General features: G+C 54.0%; 5 protein-coding genes across 5 annotated transcripts; 1 reads left to right on the forward strand and 4 right to left on the reverse strand.

The window, feature by feature from the left end:
• Window positions 1-236: 236 nt before the first annotated feature.
• On the reverse strand, window positions 237-2,663 carry NECHADRAFT_21814 (uncharacterized protein; the record flags this gene model as incomplete). Its single annotated transcript, XM_003049880.1, has 2 exons — window positions 237-2,257; window positions 2,564-2,663. Coding segments are annotated over 2 exons (2,121 nt in total), but the record flags the coding sequence as incomplete, so codon positions are not given.
• Window positions 2,664-4,830: 2,167 nt separating this feature from the next.
• On the reverse strand, window positions 4,831-8,937 carry NECHADRAFT_103031 (uncharacterized protein). The gene is made up of 5 exons (XM_003049881.1): window positions 8,754-8,937; window positions 8,584-8,695; window positions 6,504-8,530; window positions 4,933-6,449; window positions 4,831-4,872 (listed from the first exon to the last, which is right to left on the reverse strand). The coding sequence occupies exons 1-4, from the start codon at window positions 8,918-8,920 to the stop codon at window positions 6,395-6,397; spliced, it is 2,361 nt and encodes a 786-aa protein (XP_003049927.1). The 5' UTR covers window positions 8,921-8,937; the 3' UTR covers window positions 4,831-4,872; window positions 4,933-6,394.
• Window positions 8,938-9,319: 382 nt separating this feature from the next.
• Window positions 9,320-10,946, reverse strand: NECHADRAFT_98619 (uncharacterized protein; the record flags this gene model as incomplete). Its single annotated transcript, XM_003049882.1, has 2 exons — window positions 9,320-10,572; window positions 10,637-10,946. 2 exons carry the CDS (start codon window positions 10,944-10,946, stop codon window positions 9,392-9,394), a joined length of 1,491 nt encoding a protein of 496 aa, XP_003049928.1. The 3' UTR covers window positions 9,320-9,391.
• Window positions 10,947-12,165: 1,219 nt separating this feature from the next.
• NECHADRAFT_89855 (uncharacterized protein) lies at window positions 12,166-13,413 on the reverse strand (the record flags this gene model as incomplete). The annotated part of the gene is made up of 2 exons (XM_003049883.1): window positions 12,166-12,879; window positions 12,934-13,413. 2 exons carry the CDS (start codon window positions 13,411-13,413, stop codon window positions 12,166-12,168), a joined length of 1,194 nt encoding a protein of 397 aa, XP_003049929.1.
• Window positions 13,414-15,035: 1,622 nt separating this feature from the next.
• On the forward strand, window positions 15,036-18,717 carry NhADP1 (uncharacterized protein). Its single transcript, XM_003049658.1, has 4 exons — window positions 15,036-15,240; window positions 15,300-15,412; window positions 15,471-15,761; window positions 15,811-18,717. Exons 1-4 carry the CDS (start codon window positions 15,086-15,088, stop codon window positions 18,483-18,485), a joined length of 3,234 nt encoding a protein of 1,077 aa, XP_003049704.1. The 5' UTR covers window positions 15,036-15,085; the 3' UTR covers window positions 18,486-18,717.
• Window positions 18,718-18,818: the final 101 nt, after the last annotated feature.

The following is an 18,818-nucleotide window of genomic DNA, read 5'->3' on the forward strand; positions in this document are numbered from 1 at the left end:
TCTATACAACAGCTCAAAAGGAACAACCCCTTCTTCTCAATAAAAATGACCAAAGTAACCGCTTGGCATCTTCCGCAATCTAGTAGGTATTCAGTTTAATCGGCCTTGGCAACGACCTCCACCTCTTGCTTCTCCTCGTTCACTTGCTCTTCTGTGGTGGTATCCTCCTCTTTCACGGCAACATCAGCCTTGGTCTCCTCCTTGGGGTCTCCCTTGACCTCGTCCTTAGCCTCTTCCTTTGCTTCTTCCTTGGTATCAATCTGGGTTGTTGTCTCATTCTCGGCGGGCTGCTTCTCAAGGGTTTCCGTCTCCGCGACGGGCTCGGACTCCTTCTCCAACAGAGGGATCACCTCTGCCTTGGCCTCAGTCTCAGTCTCCGCCTTGACCTCAACCTCAGGCTCGGGAGCCACGACAGTCTCTTGTGTTTCCTCCACAGGAGCCTGGACAGAGTCCTCCTCCAGTAAAGGAACAACATCAGAGTTCTCCTTCTTCTCAGCCTCCGGCTCAGGGACGGGAGCTGACTCCTTGGGCTCTTCCTCAACAGCCTGTTCAGCGACCTCCTCGGTCTTCTCGGCTGCGGCGGGCTCGGGAACCTCGACAGGAGCAGTCTCCTTCTGTTGCTCAGGGGTCACGGGTCGAACCTCCTCCTTCGCCTCCTCGTGAACAGGCTCCTCCGGAACTTCCTGCTGCTGAGCAGCTTCAGGCTCAGGCTGAGCAGGTTCAACAACTTCTTCAGGCTCAGTGGCGGCAGCCTCGACCTCGGCCTCCGGTTCTTCAACAACAGGCTCGACCTCGGGCTTCTTCACGTCTTCCGTGGTGCTGGTCGCCTCAAGCTCCTTAGGGGCTTCGACCGTGAGCTCGGGGGTCTGCGGCTTGGGAGGTTGAGAAACTTCCTCCTCAGGAGGCGTGGGGGTAGTAGCTGTTGCAGACTTCTCTGAGCCAGCAGACTTGGCCTCATCCTTCGGATCGGGATGCTTCTTCAGAGGCTTCCTGGCGCTTCCTGGAGGCTTGCTGCTGCTCTCACGTCGTGTGGTATGCTCGGCGCCTGATGAAGGGCGCTTAGCAGTTCTTCTGGGAGGTGTAGTGGGCACCTTTTCGGTCGTCTTTGATGAAGAGGCTTGCGTGGGTCGCATCATGCGAGCCAAGAAGCTTTCATCGACGGGAGCTTCCTTCTTCGTGACGGGATGGTCAGCAGCCTTCTTAGGAGGGGGTCCCAAGCTTGGTCGTGGACGGTTGATGGTGGAGCTTTGACGCTTGATCGTTTTGCCAGCGGTAGCGCTTGTTCCTGTCGCGCTCGCCCTGCTATGAGGGCGAGCAGGCACATGGAGGTTCTGGGAGCTGGGGGAGGGTCGAACCTGACGACCTGACTTGGCTCCAGAGGATGCGGTTGGAGCCATGAGAGAAGCAGGCAGATGGACCGGTTTCGTAGGAGACTTGGGCTTCGGCTTGACAAAGCCGGTCTCGCTGGGCACAGGCTTCAGTGGCTGGGGCTTCTTGCTCGCACTAGCAGCCGTGGGCCGAGTGAGCGATGAAGGGCCAGTCCTGGATGCCGGCCTCGTTTCCTTCCTCGGTGCAGGCCTCTCATGAGCCTTTGTTGCTGGCTTATGCTCAGGCTTGTGTTCGGGTTTGTGTTCTGGCTTGTGGGTAGCGCTCGTGGGAGTCTTTGTGGCAGCGGGAGACCTTGCTGGAGGTTTCGTGGTGGTGGAGGTTTTGGTCGAGATTGTGTTTGGTCGAGTAGCCGCCTTCTTTGTGGCATTGGCCTTTGCCGGGGCTGCAGAAGCTGGCTCCTTGGGCTTCTCAGCCTTTGACTTGCCATTGACAGCTGTAGCTGTTGGAGGCGGTGTCTGCCTCTTCCCTTTCGTTGGGGAAGCTGGCACAGCATCCGCGGGCTGCGACGGGGGGGCAGACACCTCTTCAGCTACCCGCTTTTCAGGAGTGATGCTGGGCTGCTCTGGAACAGCGGCGACCTCCTCGACGGGTGTCTTGGGTGCTTCGACAGGCTGGCGAGGCGATTCCGGGATTGTCTCGTGCAAGATTGGCTTGTTGACTCGCGTGACCTCCTCAGCAGCCACGGGGGCCTTGTCAGGGACAGTAGAAACGGATTCGGTGTCGGTCTCCATGCTTAATCGACGACGAGAAACGCTAGATTCGTGACTGGGGTCTCTTCGAAGCCCTATCCTTCCGTCCTTTTCAACAGCAACAAAATTGGTTCTAACTTTTGAAAGCGGACGAGGTGACTCGACTCCGTTGGTTGCGCCTGTAGAGAAAAAAAAACAAGTTTTTAGATCAGCAAGGGGTTCAAGGGGGAAAAAGAAGGACACGGTATGAAGTGTGCCCTGATGTTGGGGGAAGGCGGGAGACTAGTGCGGACAGCTCCAGGGCAGGAAGAGCCAAAAAGGCCGAAACAGCTGGAACTGAGCGGGAACTAGAGAAACTTGAATAGCTTTCTTTCGGTTGAATGCAAGCAGCAAATTGCAGCAGTGCGCTCAAGCCCAAGAACAAAGCAAATCATCAAGTTCATGACATTGTCGTCAGGAAGCGGGTCGGGCTCGAGTAGTCGTACCTGGGACGGGAGTGGACGCGCCGGACGATCGGCCTCTGTCGGGCGGGCTCGTGTCGCCTTTGCCCTCGAACATGGCACGCAGGTTCTTAACCTGACTCATGGTTGCTTGCTTGCTGAGGGCTCTCTCTCGACGAGTTGAAGTTGGGAGGGTGAGAGCAGGGTAGGGCTCGGCCGGTGAGACCTCGAGGTCTTTGAAGGGGTCGTACAGTTCAGCAGGAGAACGCAGGTTCGAGGGGATTGATGTGATAAGTTTAGGGATGGGATGGGTTGGGATGGGATGAGGTGTTGTCTGGTTATGAGCGGCAGACCATCCGCCGTCGGTCGCACAGGCACCGCACCGTACACCACCTAACACACGGCACAGGCTGGATGGGGAGCTCGGGGGGGCTTGTTAGTGGATTGAGGGGCCTGGCCGACCGACAGGGGGTACCTCTCGGAGCTGGGCTAGCGAGGTACTCGTGCATGCGTTTCAGAGTCCACGCGGTACCTGTCAGTCGATGTATCCGTCCAGTCCCACGGGGGGCCTGGATTCGGGAGGTGAGGTGGAGGTGGAAGGCCAGGGACTGGCACCCGCCCGCTGGGAGTCCCGTCGGGTGGTGCTGGTTATGTTGCGCTGGGCTGTTGCAGAATAATAGGGGTCGAGATCAAAGGATGGAGTCGGGCATCGGCTTCAGGCGCGCACTGCACGTTGACGGACTTGCCTTTCGTTGGTCGACGAGACGCCGAGGTCGAAGCAAATAACCTATCACCATTCCACAAGAGTCCTCGGTAAACACATTGCTTCCAGAGAAACCGGTGCTTCCAGAGAAACAAGAGGCCGTCGTGGATCCCCCAATATCATTCTATCCGGCCAGCCACCAAGGTTGCCCGGTGGCATGTCGACGACTCGACACAAAGCTATGAGCTCGTACCCGCCGCATCATAATTCAATAGACGGCCACAGATGGGTTAGGTCTAAAGGGGACCCAGGTAAGGTATGCTACCTCTGGTACGGGCAAGGATCCAGTCGAAATGAGGCACCGGATGGATCTCGTTCACTTCAGGTTTAGCCGGGGACATTAAATTGCCCATGATGAGGAAATTCGAAATTCCCACCGATCATGGCTGGCTGGGCGTTCGGCGTCGGCGGCCCAGCAACTCTGGCAGCCTGTCGGGCCAACAAACCAGGTGTCCTCTTGGTTTTGATGTTGTATCTGAGGGCTTTGAAACAGAGGGAGATAGGAAGCGCCGTCTTGGAACTGACACGTTGATGAGGGAGGATTCATGCACCCCAAACAGCCTGCGTCTGCGTCTACAACACTAATAACTTGATCCACCTGGGTGCGCCGGTGTGCTAAACAAAGTATACAAGGTCAGACAAGCATGCTGCAATGTGCAGCGAAGTGCAGTGCAGTCGATTCTATACCGACCGTACCTCACCGAACCAACCAGTCAGTCGAAATGACCCAAAGATCAACTCGACAAGGGACGGACCGACCGTAAACTAGCAGGTTGTGAGCCAATGGCAGATGATCGGTTCCTGGGCCTCTCTCTCGCGCCGTACTGTACCCCTATTTCCCATTCCTCCGCTTCTCGTCTCCAGCTCAGGTCCCCCTCCTCGGCCGCGCCTCGTGGAAATGACATATTTCCCCAAAGAGATTCCAGAAGCTCCATCGTTGACTCTTGACAAGCAAGCTACCCCCCCTTCTGTTGGCCAGACAGGCGAGCTCATTTGCTCAAACATGACATTTGATGGCATGAGCTCATGTGGGGTCGCCTGTCTCTCATTGCTCTTCTTCCCCCACACTCACTGGCCTGTCTTGGGGTCAAGCTCTCTCTCTCTCGCTCAAGGTTGAGGCCAAGGAATAGACGACAGCAGCTGACAAAAATCGATCGTTCGACAGTCCCTGCGTCCTTTGGTTGAAGTAAGTCGTAAGAGTGACGCTCAAGTCCGCAGCATACAAGAGTCGGTCACTGAAGTGGCCTGTTATCAAGACTTGGCTACCTATTGACGAGACCAGATGAATGAGTCTTGTGCGCCGTGATCGGAATACACATTTTCACACAAAAGAGATTCTATACATCTTTTAAAGATGGGAATAAAACACCAAGAAGCAATATAATCAAGCTCTCGTGTTGTCATCGCCAAAAAGTCGCTGTAAACCTTGCTCCCCCGGTCCGGCGCTATTCACAGCCGGCCAATTTTTCCCCGACACCACCAAAAATTGCCGTTGGTTTTCTTATCCATCTCCGGTCCTCGGACGACGAAACTTTGACAACCTCTCCACCTCCAATTGCGCCCACCATGTCCCTCCGAACCCTCAGAATCGGTGCGCAATCTTGATACGAGCTTCAGATAGAGCACAGCCAAGCTGACAAATTATTTTCAGGCCTCATCCCCGGTGACGGCATCGGCAAGGAAGTCATCCCCGCCGGCCGCCGCATCCTTGAGGCCCTCCCCGCCTCTCTCGGCCTCAAGTTTGACTTTGTCGACCTCAAGGCCGGCTTCGAGGCTTTTGAGCAGACCGGTGCCGCCCTCCCCGACAAGACCGTCGAGGTCCTCAAGAATGAGTGCGATGGCGCCCTGTTCGGAGCCGTGAGCTCGCCTACTCAGGCCGTCAAGGGCTACTCGAGCCCCATCGTCGCCCTGCGCAAGAAGCTCGACCTCTACGCCAACGTCCGACCCGTCAAGACCGTCCTGACAGCCGCCAAGCCCATCGATATGGTCATTGTCCGCGAGAACACTGAGGATCTGTACGTCAAGCAGGAGACCACCCACGAGACCCCCGAGGGCAAGGTCGCCGAGGCCATTAAGCGCATCTCGGAGAAGGCTTCGTTCCGCATCGCTGCCATGGCTGGTGACATTGCTCTCCGTCGTCAGAAGATCCGTGATGCCGGTGCTGCCAGCATCCACAAGTCTCCTCTTGTCACCATCACCCACAAGTCCAACGTTCTGTCCCAGACCGATGGTCTCTTCCGCGCCACCTCCAAGAGGGCCCTCGCGGATCCCAAGTACTCCTCCATCACCGTTGAGGAGCAGATTGTCGACTCCATGGTCTACAAGCTCTTCCGCCAGCCCGAGGACTACGACGTCATCGTCGCCCCCAACCTGTACGGTGACATTCTCTCCGACGGCGCTGCTGCTCTCGTCGGCAGCCTGGGTCTCGTCCCCAGCGCCAACGTCGGTGAGGGCTTCGCCATTGGTGAGCCTTGCCACGGCAGCGCCCCTGACATCCAGGGTCAGGGCATTGCCAACCCCATTGCCACTCTTCGATCTACCGCTCTGATGCTTGAGTTCCTCAACGAGGAGGAGGCTGCTGCCAAGATCTACGCCGCTGTCGATGGCAACCTTGAGGACGGTAAGCTCCTGAGCCCTGACCTGGGTGGCAAGGCTACCACCGAGGAGGTCGTCGCCGATATTCTCCGACGTCTGTAAGAATACCCAAAAAAAGTTGGATAGCTAGGTTAGATTACTATTGCTAGGCTCCAAGAAATGTGAGTAGTGGGCAATTGTATGCACCTAGTTTAGGAGTTTCAACACCAAAAAATAGACATTTACAAGAATCTGTCTAGAGGGGATTGTATATTCTATACTCCTTGGTTTTTACCCATTGTATCCCACTCCCTATCTATGGCAGTAATCCCTATCCAGCTTTACCATTCGTCTAAGTGCGTGATAGACTTTTTCGTGTCCCAAATCAATAGCCTCTCAGCATCCATGGTAATATGTTACAAGATCATACACACTCATCCACATGTATTTTACAACACGGCACAGTATCCGTTGTGCCTCCCATAGCCGTTGCATCATCTCGGATGCACGACCATCATATCTCTTACTCAAGAACCACTTTACTTGGTTCGCTTGGCCTCAAGCTCGGCCTGGTACTTGGCAACCAACTCCTTCCTGTAGAGGTTGTTAGCGTGATGTTACTCATTTCAATCATCAGAGGATACATACTGGAGATGAGGAGGAGCCGGGGCATAGTGGCTGAACTCCATGCTGAACTCGCCCTTGCCCTGAGTGGCAGCGCGCAGCTGGGAGCTGAAGCCAAACATGGCGTTCAGACTGCAGTCGCAGATGAGGGTGAAGTCCTCACTGCCAATATCGGTGTCGTGAATGGTGGCGTTACGCTTGTTCATGAGCATCAGAATGTTGCCCTGGAACTCGTTGGGGGCGGTGATGGTGGTCTTCATCAGGGGCTCGAGGACCTGGCCACCAGCCTCGGTGAAGGCCTTTCGGAAAGCCATCTGGGTGGCCAGGTTGAAGGCGTAATCGGAAGAATCAGTAACGTGGGTGGCACCATCGTTGACAATCATCTTGGCACCAATAACCTTGTGGCCCAGGAGAGGTCCCTTCTCACAAGCAACATCGAAACCCTTGGAACAAGCAGAAAGGAACTTGTCGGGGATGTGGCCACCAACGACCTGAGACTCGTAGTGGTTCTCGTCGGGCTTGTCGTTAGGCTCGATCCAACCAGCAACACGAGCAAAGTCACCAGGACCACCGCTCTGTCGCTTCAGCAGGAAATCGTAGTCAGCCTTGCGAGCAATGGTCTCGCGATAGGCAACACGGGGCTGGCCAGTGATGCACTCGGTCTTGTACTCTCGCTTGAGGCGCTCGACGTAAACCTCAAGGTGCAGTTCACCCATACCAGAAATGATGGTCTCCTCACTCTCAGGGTCGACGTGGACTCGGAAGGTAGGATCCTCACGCTGGAATCGGTTCATGGCCTTACTGAAGTTGTCGGCGTCGCCAGTTCGCTTGGGCTTGATGGAGAGCGACATGACGGCATCAGGGACGAACATGGAAGACATGGTGTAGGGGAGACCGCCATCAGTGAAGGTGTCACCGGAAGCACAGTCGACACCAAAGACGGCGCAGATCTCACCAGCACCGACCTCAGAGACATCCTCCATCTCGTTGGAGTGCATGCGGACAATACGGGGAATTCGGACCTTCTTATCGGTTCGGGAGTTGAACAGGTAGGAACCCTTGGTGAGCTTGCCCTGGTAGACTCGGATATAGGTGAGCTGGCCGTAGTTGTTCTCCTCAAGCTTGAAGGCAAGACCCACAAAGGGCAGAGAGTTGTAGGGAACCAGCTTCACAGTCTTCTCGTCGTTAGACTTGTCCAGACCAGTGTTCTCGACATCGGCAGGGTTGGGCAGGAAATCGCAGACAGCGTCAAGCATGGGCTGGACACCCTTATCGGCAAGGGCAGAGCCCATCATGACGGGGGTGAAAGCTCGGGCAATGGTGGCGCGGCGGATGGCATCCTTGATCTGCTGGTTGGTGGGCTCCTGCTCGTCGAGGTACAGTTCGGCAATCTCATCGTCGACATCGGCAAGCTTCTCAACAAGGGCCTGACGCTTCTCCTTGACAAGTTCCTGGAGGGGACCGGGAATCTGATCGGTGACGCGAACCTTGGTACCACGGGGACCCTCGAAGTAAATAGCCTGCATGTTGATAAGATCGACGACGCCTTGGAACTCGTCCTCGGCACCAATAGGAACCTGGATAGCAGCGGCGGGAATCTTGAGCTTGGTGTTGATCTGCTCGACGGCCTTCCAGGGGTTGGCACCCATTCGGTCCATCTTGTTGACGAAGGAGATTCGGGGGACATTGTAACGCTTCATTTGACGGTCGACAGTGATGGTCTGAGACTGGACGCCGCTAACAGCGCACAGAATCATGACAGCACCGTCGAGGACTCGAAGAGCTCGCTCGACCTCAATGGTGAAATCGATGTGACCGGGAGTATCAATCAGGTTGAAGTGGTAGGTTTCCTCTTTGCCGTTTTCCGTTTTCTTCCAGTCGGCGAAGGTGGCCGCAGACTGGATGGTGATGCCTTTTTCTCTCTCGAGTTCCATAGAATCCATCTTGGCGCCGACAGCATCCTTGCCTCGCACCTCGTGGATCGCATTGATTCGGCCGGTGTAGAACAAAACTCGCTCACTGACGGTAGTCTTTCCACTGTCGATGTGCGCCTGTCGAATTGGGTCAGCGAGGGGCGATTCGGTGAGGGGCATCATGCTCATACAGCAATACCAATGTTACGGACTCGAGACAGGCGCTTTGCCTCCTCGGGGTCCATGTTGGCAGCGACATACTCGGGTGTCAAGCTCGCAGCATCCTCCTGGGCCTTCTTGAGACTAATAGAGGGCATCAGCAATGTGCCAAGTACCGGAAGGGGGTCAATTGGCTTCTCACGCATCTTGCGCAGCACTGCGGGTGCGCTTGGTCTGGCTGAAGGCTCGTCGGCTCTCCCAGGCCGGGACAGCGGGGGAGACGTTGAAGAAGTGGCTGCCACAGCTCTGCTGCTGGGTGCCGAATAGCAGACGGCAATTGAGCCATCTGGCGGCCCTCGTTGCCCTCATTTTGCAATAATTCGGACTCCAACGAAGAAGTTGGGGAGAGGGTTGCTAATGATCTGCGGCCCATTGGGAAACTTTTTCTTCGGGATTAGCAGGCGCCGCACGTGCACGCGGCTTCCTGATTCGCCATGAGAACTTAATTCCCGCCAACGGTCATAAGGCCTGTACCTGTAAGTCGAGGTCCTGCCGACCGCCCGGTTCAGTTCAGCTCAGTTCAGTAAAAGTCACAGTTGGGTCAAATTCTTTGGTTTAAACATTTTCATGCTAATTCTATTCTTTTCATCGTAGTTTCTGGTATCATTTGTAGGAGTTTTACCGCCCAATGCGCCTTGGTCCTGGATGAATCCCTCGCTCCGTTGAAACGCCTGAAATCAGCCCATCTTTGCAGTAACTCAATCAACCCTTGGTATGGAAACGCCAGCCAATGAACTCTTCGCCGTTTTGTGTTATGCAGCCAGCCTCTTAGAATCTTCCCTATAGGAGATTTATTGAAAAGGTTCCTCCCCCAATGAGCATAAAGCTCACTACTGCGGCGACCAGCGCTATGTTGGCTCCAGAAGGAGTCAGGAGAGATGCAGCGTTGTCATCGTCGTCGTCATCATCATCATCGTCGCCTTCAGTCTTCTGGAATCCATCGGCGGCAGTGAACTTGTTCTCGGTGGCTTCAGGCGTTTGGGTCGCCTTTTGCTGATTGGGTGCTACCGTTGCAGACGGTATCGTAGCACCGTAGCTCTTAAATTCGACGATTTCGCTCTTAGTGGCATTGAAGTCGGTCGCCGCGATTCCGATCTCATTGTTGACCAGATCATAAACGACATAAGCGGATCGAAGAAACGTGTTTCCCAGAATGGAAATCGTGCTCGAATCATTCTGGATCCCAAAATAGCAGATCAACTCGCCTTCGAATGCCCCTGATTCGAAGGTGGGTGTTTGCTGACCATCGTTCAGATCGATGACCAACTCATCCATGGCCACAGTGATGCGAGGGCCATCGGGCCCAGCGAACCCAAAGGTAAAGTTTCCCGGGTGCTTACCGCGGGAGCATGGCAACACGGCTGCTTCATACGTGGATGAATACACAGCGCCGACCTCCTCCCAGATCTCATGCGTGATATCTTGGGGCAAATAGGTAAGGGTGGTTCCTGAATCGAGCACCGCTTTGATGGGGAAGCTGTCCGATGTGAGAGTGTCGGTTCCACTAGGACTGCGAGCGACCACCGAGGTCAAGGCGACGAGGAAATGGAGGTAATGTCCTTGTATTGGTTGAACATTGATGCGAGTCAGGTTTCCAGTGAACTTTGCTGTGTCGACACCCCCGAACAAAATGTTCCCGGAGCTGGCATCGAGGTCATTGAGCCACAAGCTGTAAGCGATGGTACTGATGTAGCCTCCTTGCCACATGGCGACAGGGAGGTTTGGATAAGTAATATCCCCAGTATCACTCACAGCCTCATTGCTGGCGTAACCCATGCCAATTAGTCCAAAATTGATGTCGGTATCGACCCCCAGTCCCATGGTCAGGTTCTTGATGACTGCGCCGCCAAACTCAAAATGATCGACAAAATAGTCTCCCTTTGCGTAACTGTTGTCTATAAAGGTGATGTCGAACAAGCCGGGGCCGACATGCTTAAATGAACGCGACTTGTCAGGGTTAACTGTCGTCAACCGTCAGTAACGGAGCTGCAGGCCACATGCGGAATAGTGAGGTGAGGTTCTTACAGCTTCCAAAGGGGCATCCACCCTTGGAGGTGTCTTCGCAGATATCTGCGGAACTCCAAGGGAACCATACATCGCTACTCCCAGTATCCAACTGAAGGGTGATATTTTGAGGTGGGTTTCCAACTGCGATTTCCGAAAAGTAGCCTCCCGACGATCTCTTGTTCTCAACAACCTCTTCAAAGGTCGACTCTGAGCGGCGACTCAAGCCCCGAGGAATATAGCGACGGTTTTCAACGTTCCATTGTACGGTTTGCGCTTGCACGACACCCCATGTCGAAAGCAAGCAAGCGCCCAGAACCCACGGCTTCATCGCAGGTGTAGGCAGCAATATCTCCGAGGGCAGGGCGGAATAGGTTAAGGAATGGCGCTGAGTGGACAAACGCCACCCTCCTCCATGGGGTAGCTAGATGGGCGTAGTACCAACCAGTCGAAACCAGAGGGTGCTTTCTCTCCTGCAGAGGGAAAGGGGTGTTGTCGAATCGTAGATAGGTTTCGAGTTGTGCAGAGAGGCGCAGACCATGTAGCAGCCTAGGACACAGCAGGATGTCTCAGAAAACACCACGCAAAGAAACACAGGGTAAAGGACCCGAGAATAGGACTGCGGCGGTGGAGCATGGGACAAGAAGGGACGGACGAGGAGGATAATGAAGAATAGAAATAACAGGGGGGGGCGAGATATGATGGGCGAATCAAGGTCAACGACAGTCAGCAAAAGGAAGAATCGAATTCACAGGAGGTGGATGAGATGGAAGAACGGCACGAGGGCCACGCAAGCAACCCTCTTGTTCGGCAACGAGCGACAGATGAAAGGTACTTTCTTCTCCGGACATTAGCGCCAAGATGCCTCGTGGACCCCTGGAAGGCGTGAGCGCGGAGGAGTCGTCATCGTCGTCTGGGCGGGCGGGTGCCAGGAATTACGAGGCCGGGGTCACGTTCGTTCATCCGACATGGTCGGTGTAATGAGCCGTGAGATTTCTGCTTTTTCCTCGCTATCGGATCCATGTTATTCAGTGCGTCGTATCCGTACAGTACTTGCATCGGCGACCGCGCCTAATTACCATCCATCGAATGTCGGCTGGTCCCGTTGCGCGCTTGAGGCGTGCCTCGGGAGTGTCGATGCGAAATTGGCACAGGCTGTTTTGACGCGGGTGAGACGGCCAAGAAATGATCTTCAGCGCCATTACATTGGACGGCTGTCGGCCTCTGACCCAGTTTCCAGGTCCTCTACGGAGTACATACGAACAGACGATAGAGCCTCGATTAACTAATTGACGCCATTAGCCTTGTCCTCGCCTCTGTTCGCCTCTCTCTCATCAATTCGCACCCGCATACGCCCACATGCCGTGAATTAGTTGGATGAGCTAGAAGAGGCTGACGACGCCTCGGCCGAGAGCTTGCCGCTATCCGTTGTTCAGCCCCACGTCTTCCAATTCTCTTCGATGCTTTCCGGTGCCGGCACGGAAGTTGTTTCAACACGCGGCATGTCCGTGATCTGAAGCCTTTGATGGTGTCATTTCATGCTCTCTTATCTACGACAAGTTGTTGTCAATGTAGTCGCCGAGCCTCTTCAGGCCTTCGACCAGAACATCTGTCTCACAGACATATCCCATTCTAACATAGCCCTTAAAATCCTCATCACCTCCAAAGCAACGCGAGCCCGCGCAAAACAGAATCTTAGTCTTGTCCAGCAGATCCAGGCAAAAGTCGACATCATCCACGGGCTCGCCGTTCTTAGTGAACCGGATAAAGGCCGTCGTTCCGGCTCTAGGTTCAACCCATGAACACACTGACTGGTGGCGCTCGACAAACTCCTTCACCAGCTTTGCGTTGGTCCTTGCCAGTGTCATGTTACGTTCAACCAGCGACGGCCGGACAGCCGGCGAGAGAGCGTAGCTTGCAATCCGATCGTCTATCTGAGAGACACTGATGGTAGTGTAGTCGCGTGCCGACATGATGGCAGAGATGATGGACTTGTCTCTGCTGGCAATCCATCCCACTCGGATGCCGGCCAACGCATATCCCTTAGACATGGATCCAGTGACAACAGTCTTCTGGTATCCGAGTGTGGTTGCCGGAAGCGGTACTTCGATTTCTCCCAGGGCCCCGCCGTGGAAGAGGGGGCGGTAGACCTCATCGGAGAAGAGGATGATACCCTTTTCTTCCGCCACGCGTGCAATGCGCTGCACGATGTCGGTCGAGATCGGGGCTCCTGTGGGGTTGTTAGGGTTGTTGATGATGATCATCTAGCAGCTTCGTCAGCGTCTCCTCTAGGAAATTCCGGTATTCTTCACTCATACCTTGGTATTCTCCTTGATCAGGCTGGTCAGCTCGTCGACATTGGGGACAAAGCCCTCCTCCGCACGCAGCTTCCATAGCGTAACTTCAGCACCGACACTCCGAGGAACATCATAGAGTTGCTGGTAAGTTGGATAGACACAGACCACATGGTCTCCAGGTCCTACGAGGGTGTAGAGGGATAGGAAGTTGGCACCGATCGCGCCTTGAGTAATGATAATGTCCTCGGCCGCCAACTTCGTCTCCTCGGTGCTGCAGTGGGCAGCAATTCGCTCCCTCAGCGTCCGAGTTCCGGGGATAGGCCCGTAGGTGAGCTTGATGCTGGTATCGATAGGGCCTGGAGCCGCTGGGTCCTTGGACAGGCCAACTAGGTCGTCGATGGATACAGAAGCGGCGCATGTCTCAGCAATGTTGAGGACGTCTGGCGTCGTCTCATACTTGTCCATCCATTGCTCGACGGCGAAGGGGGTAATGCGAACCATGATTGTTATGATGTTGTTGATCTTTGTCTGAATCTATAGCCTCAGCTCAACTTGATCTGGGCTTCGATGTGCGTCTTGATATAGATACCCATTAGCAGATGTGTGGAGCAAATGAGAACCCCGCCTTCAGACGCCTTTGGGCTTGTCGTGTCATGAGCCCACCGTCACTTAGGTAGGCATGGAATTCTCTCCAGAATGAAAGAACTCAGACTGGATCGTGTCAACCCAAAGCCTCATCTCCCTACAAGGCGCGCCTTTGCGCGCCCTTCCTCTTGTTGCAAACCAATGCTTGAAGGTTGATTGCTGGCAGCTTCTCCACAACCATAAGAACCCCTGCTGAATGGAGTATGGATCCGGGGATGGCGCTGCCAATCATGCCTCCACTCGTGGAGCTCTACTCGGAGTTTCTTGCCTCTGGTACAGCGACCTTTCTCGGGGTTGCTTTCCTAGGGGTTCAAAGTCACTCGCCTTATCTCATAGGCCGCACACATACTGATTGGGGGCTTCGTTGTGTTCAATACTTTCACCTGCCTATCTGTATTATTTCATTGTCTCGGTCCTTGGTTATATATCTCCACAGCTCACCACTTTACACTCTGTAAAGCCAAAGACCAACCATTGATGCGTTGTGCTCATAGGCAGTTGTTATGAGTTGAGGCTCAATGGGTATTGTTTGTTGTTGTGTGGTCAATTTCGCACTTCTGTCAGTCCTGTGCTAAGACACTAATTAAAAGAATTCCGGTGGTCTCACGAAGCCCATGGGATGGACCCCCAACCCCAGCCAATGTGATCCTACATAGGTTAGATAGTGAAAACTATTGGCTAGACTTAAACATTCTATGTATGACAATATTCTGATACGGGTTGAAGCTGGAAAAACGCAGTGGAATAGGGCGCAATGACGAATGTAGGGTAAGAAAACGGCGAAGGATCCAAGCCAGCCACCCCAATTACTCACCGCTCCGTAGTGTGAATTCGACACTGTATGCGCTACAGTTGGGGTTATCTATGACATGCCATGGGTTGGCAAAACTGCCCGCGTCATGAATGCAAACAGTTGTTCATTCGCCTGCTCCGAATCATCAATCGAGTTGGAGCTCCATGACGTCACGAGTTCTGCTTCCAGGAGTCTCAGGTATGAAACTGAAACACCTTGACGTCTCGTCGCGTTCAAGCAACATTGTTGAACGGAAACAGACTCTTATCTATCATCTCGACTCCCATTCCTGATTGCGGGTTTATATCCATCACGGCTAAGAGCTTCAAACCCCATTGGCCACCCCCGCCTTTCAAAGGTCAGATGTTAACTGCCAAGTCTGTCCTCATGGTTCGTCTTCCTGGTCGAGGAGCTGGGTTTGGGGAAGGTGGATAGCTCCATTCGAGTCATGAGGCCCATAAATGTGTGGCTGTGTGAACCAGTCATGTCTCAGCGCTTCGGCGGAAGCTCCCTCTACGGAGGCTGGTTGGCTGGCTAGCTTGTTGGTCATTGGTGCAAGCACGTTTGCCGTACTGTACCTGCCTCGGTCGGGTGCCTAACATGACGCGGGGGCCACCATCGGCCAAATAGCTTAACCCGGTCGCGGGCGCCCATCACTCTGATCGTCGTCACCTCAACATCTCGCATCGTTATCGCTCCATCATTGAACTGCATCGTATCGGCGTCGCTGCAGTCATGGCTTCCTCTGGATTGAGGAGTCTCCTCCTTGGGGCCGTGGCAATTCTGCCCGGCCTTGTGATGGGGTCTTATAACACGAGTTACTCGCAAACGGATATACTGCGCGCCCAGATGGCCCTCATGGGAGATCGTCCAGATGGATGTCCTCCTTGGTACGTCGCGACGTTTTCCATCTCTGCAGCGTCAAATAGCTAACAGGGGCACCATACAGCTTCAACTGTCTCCTCCCGGCCCATACATGCGCGCAATATGCTGGTTGTAACGAATTCAACGGCAAATGCGACTGCCCAGAGGGATTTGGCGGCGACGACTGTCTCCAGCCCCGTACGACCCCTCTTCTGTTGCTGTCCTCTTCCGAGAAATATCGCTAACTCCAGTATAGTTTGCGGCTCTCTTGCTCGAGGAAAGGACCGACCCATGCGCTCTGGCGGATCCTGCAAATGCGACGAAGGCTGGACCGGAATCAACTGCAACGTCTGTACCGACAACAAGGCCTGTAACGCATTGATGGAGAATGGCGAGGGCGGCGTCTGCTACCAGAACGGTGAAGTTGTCAACCACAACTATCAGATTTGCGATGTCACCAACGAGAAGATCACCTCGCTGCTTGGCAAGCAGCGTCCTGAAGTGACCTTCACCTGCACGCAGGAAGACAAGACCTGTGACTTCCAATGTAGGCTACACCGCTACCCTTATCGTTTTCTACTAACCCTGTCACCTAGTCTGGGTTGACGCTATCGAATCCTTCTATTGCCACCTCGAGGAGTGCGACTCAAGCGCCGACTGGCAAGAGGCCAAAAACACCACGTCATACAAGTGCAACAAGATCAAGTGCAGCTGTGTTCCCGATCGAATGCTCTGCGGCAAGGATGGATCCATTGATCTCACCGATTTCCTCGACCAATCCATTAAAGGTCCCGGACGTTTCGAGTGCACCCAGAAGAATGGTGGTATTCATGACTGTGCCTTCAAGGAACCCGAGATGGATGCCTTGATTCTTGCCCTTATCGGTGATTCCAGTATTTTCCTCGGCTGTCATGCTGGCGAATGTCTCTACAAGACAGAGGTACCAGGATACAAGCGTCCAGTGAAGAAGATCAACACACCTCTCATCGCTGGTGTGATTGCTGGCTGCTCGCTGTTCCTCGTCGCAGTTATCGTCCTCACCTGGTACCTGTCCAGGCGCAGGCTGAACTATGGTGCCATTCGCCTGGAGGATTCTGACGATGAGAGCACCAAGTTGATGGCTGACCACAAGCCTGCGTCACTTTACTTCGAAAACGTTGCATACGCTCTCAACGGCAAGCAAATTCTCACTGGTATCCAAGGAATTTGCAAGCCAGGAGAAGTTACTGCTATTATGGGTGCCTCGGGAGCTGGAAAGACAACATTCCTCGATATTCTGGCTCGAAAGAACAAGCGCGGACAAGTTCACGGAGACTTCTATGTCAATGGAGAAAAGGTTACTGATCACGACTTCAAGAATGTTGTCGGATTCGTCGACCAGGAGGACACAATGCTTCCCACTCTCACTGTTCACGAGACAATTCTTAACAGCGCCCTGCTTCGACTCCCCCGTGACATGGGCCGTGCTGCAAAGGAGCAGCGTGTGTTGGAGGTTGAGAAGGAGCTTGGCATCCACCACATTCGCGATTCTCTGATTGGTTCCGAAGAAGGCAAAGGACGTGGTATCTCGGGTGGTGAGAAGAGACGTGTCGGAATCGCTTGCGAGCTGGTCACCAGTCCTTCGATCTTGTTCCTCGACGAACCCACCAGCGGTCTTGATGCCTACAACGCCTACAACGTCATTGAGTGTCTCGTTACACTGGCCAAGAACTACAAGCGAACTGTCATCTTTACCATCCATCAACCCCGATCCAACATTGTGGCTCTTTTCGACAGACTGATTCTGTTGGCTCAAGGACGAACCGTTTACTCAGGACAATTCCACCAGTGCCAAAACTACTTTGACGAGATTGGTTATGAATGCCCTCCTGGATTCAACATTGCGGACTATCTCGTGGACCTCACTATGCACGCCGGAAGCACACAGTCTATCGATGACGGAACAGTTGGCCCCGATAACGGTAGCGTTGGACCCAGCAGCACCCGTGCAATCAAGTCGATTGCCAGTGTGTCTGGCACCAGTACTGGTGATGACGACGGAAGCTCGAGTCGGCCTAAGAACTCCCGCAGAGACTCGGTTAAAGTTCGCCAGGACCGGGAGCTGTTTACGCGTAGAAAGACAGTTGATACGGCAGCGTCTTCTGACGCCGGCGTCGAGGAAACTGGCGCCTATCGTCTCCAGCAGAACCCCATCGACTCCGCCAGCGTAACTCTTCTCGAGGATCCTCATGACCTTCCCCCGGCAGTAGCCACTGGGACTGACCTGGATATCATGACTCGATCTTTTGCCCATTCTGAGATTGCACGTTTGACCCACGAGGAGATTAGGCTGGCGATTGAGACCGCAGACCACGCCAACGGCCCGAACTCGAATGGTTACACCGCTGAGGGACCTAATGTCAATGTTAGCGCCGTCGGCAAAGGATATGCCCGTGTTGGCTATCTGCGACAGTTCATTATCCTCTCTCAGAGAACCTGGAAGAACCTGTACCGAAACCCGATGCTGATGCTTACCCACTACGCCATTGCCATTATCCTGGCCGTCTTTTCGGGGTACCTCTTCTATGGACTCACCGATGACATTCCTGGCTTCCAGAACCGACTCGGTCTGTTCTTCTTCCTCCTTGCCCTCTTCGGTTTCAGCACCCTCACGAGTCTCAACGTCTTCGCCACTGAGCGTCTTCTGTTCGTCCGTGAGCGGGCCAACGGCTACTATTCGCCTGCCACATACTTTGCCGCCAAGGTCCTCTTTGACATTCTCCCCCTGAGGATCATCCCCCCAATTCTGATGGGCTCAATCATCTACCCCATGACTGGGTTGGTGGCTGACTCCACCCACTTCATGAACTTTATTCTTGTTCTGGTGCTGTTCAACATGGCCGCTGCTGCTGTGTGCCTCTTTATTGGCATCGTGTGCAAGGATGGAGGTGTGGCAAACCTCATCGGCAGCTTGGTTATGCTGTTCAGTCTTCTCTTCGCTGGATTCCTCCTCAATCACGATGCGACCCCCAAGGGTGCGCTCTGGCTTCAGACGCTCTCCATCTTCCACTACGGCTTTGAGTCACTCATCGTCAACGAGGTGCTCCAACTCACCCTGGTCGACAGCAAGTATGGCCTTGACATCACCGTTCCTGGTGCGGCTATTCTGAGCTCTTTCGGTTTCAACAACGACGCGCTCTGGCCGGATATCAGGAACCTGGGCATCTTTGCGGCCATTTTTATCGTCCTTTCCTACGTTGCCATGCATGTTCTGCTTGTCGAAAGGCGATAGATAACATAGAAGCACTTGCAAGTGCTCTGAACGACGGATTAGAACACACAAGACGGGAGCAGCGCATTGCTGGATAGGCTGCTGTGTATATATTTGGACGTGTGTTTTCATAACTCATACTCGGCGTTTGGATATGGACAGAGGCATCGTTGTTTTGGTATTGGTATAGTCGAATCGAGTTCTGGATGCTACTCAGCATCAGGTGTAGAACCAATTGCAGGATTTCTTTTCATGAACACGTCCCGGGTGAGAGGGATCAACAGAGGAGAGTCATGGCCGCTTCAATATGTGAAATTTGGAATACATGGGTACAAATGTTTTACATGCCAATTT

The sequence above is a fragment of the Fusarium vanettenii genome (assembly GCF_000151355.1).
Source record: "Fusarium vanettenii 77-13-4 chromosome 1 genomic scaffold NECHAsca_8_chr1_1_0, whole genome shotgun sequence".
Taxonomy (NCBI): Eukaryota; Fungi; Ascomycota; class Sordariomycetes; order Hypocreales; family Nectriaceae; genus Fusarium; species Fusarium vanettenii.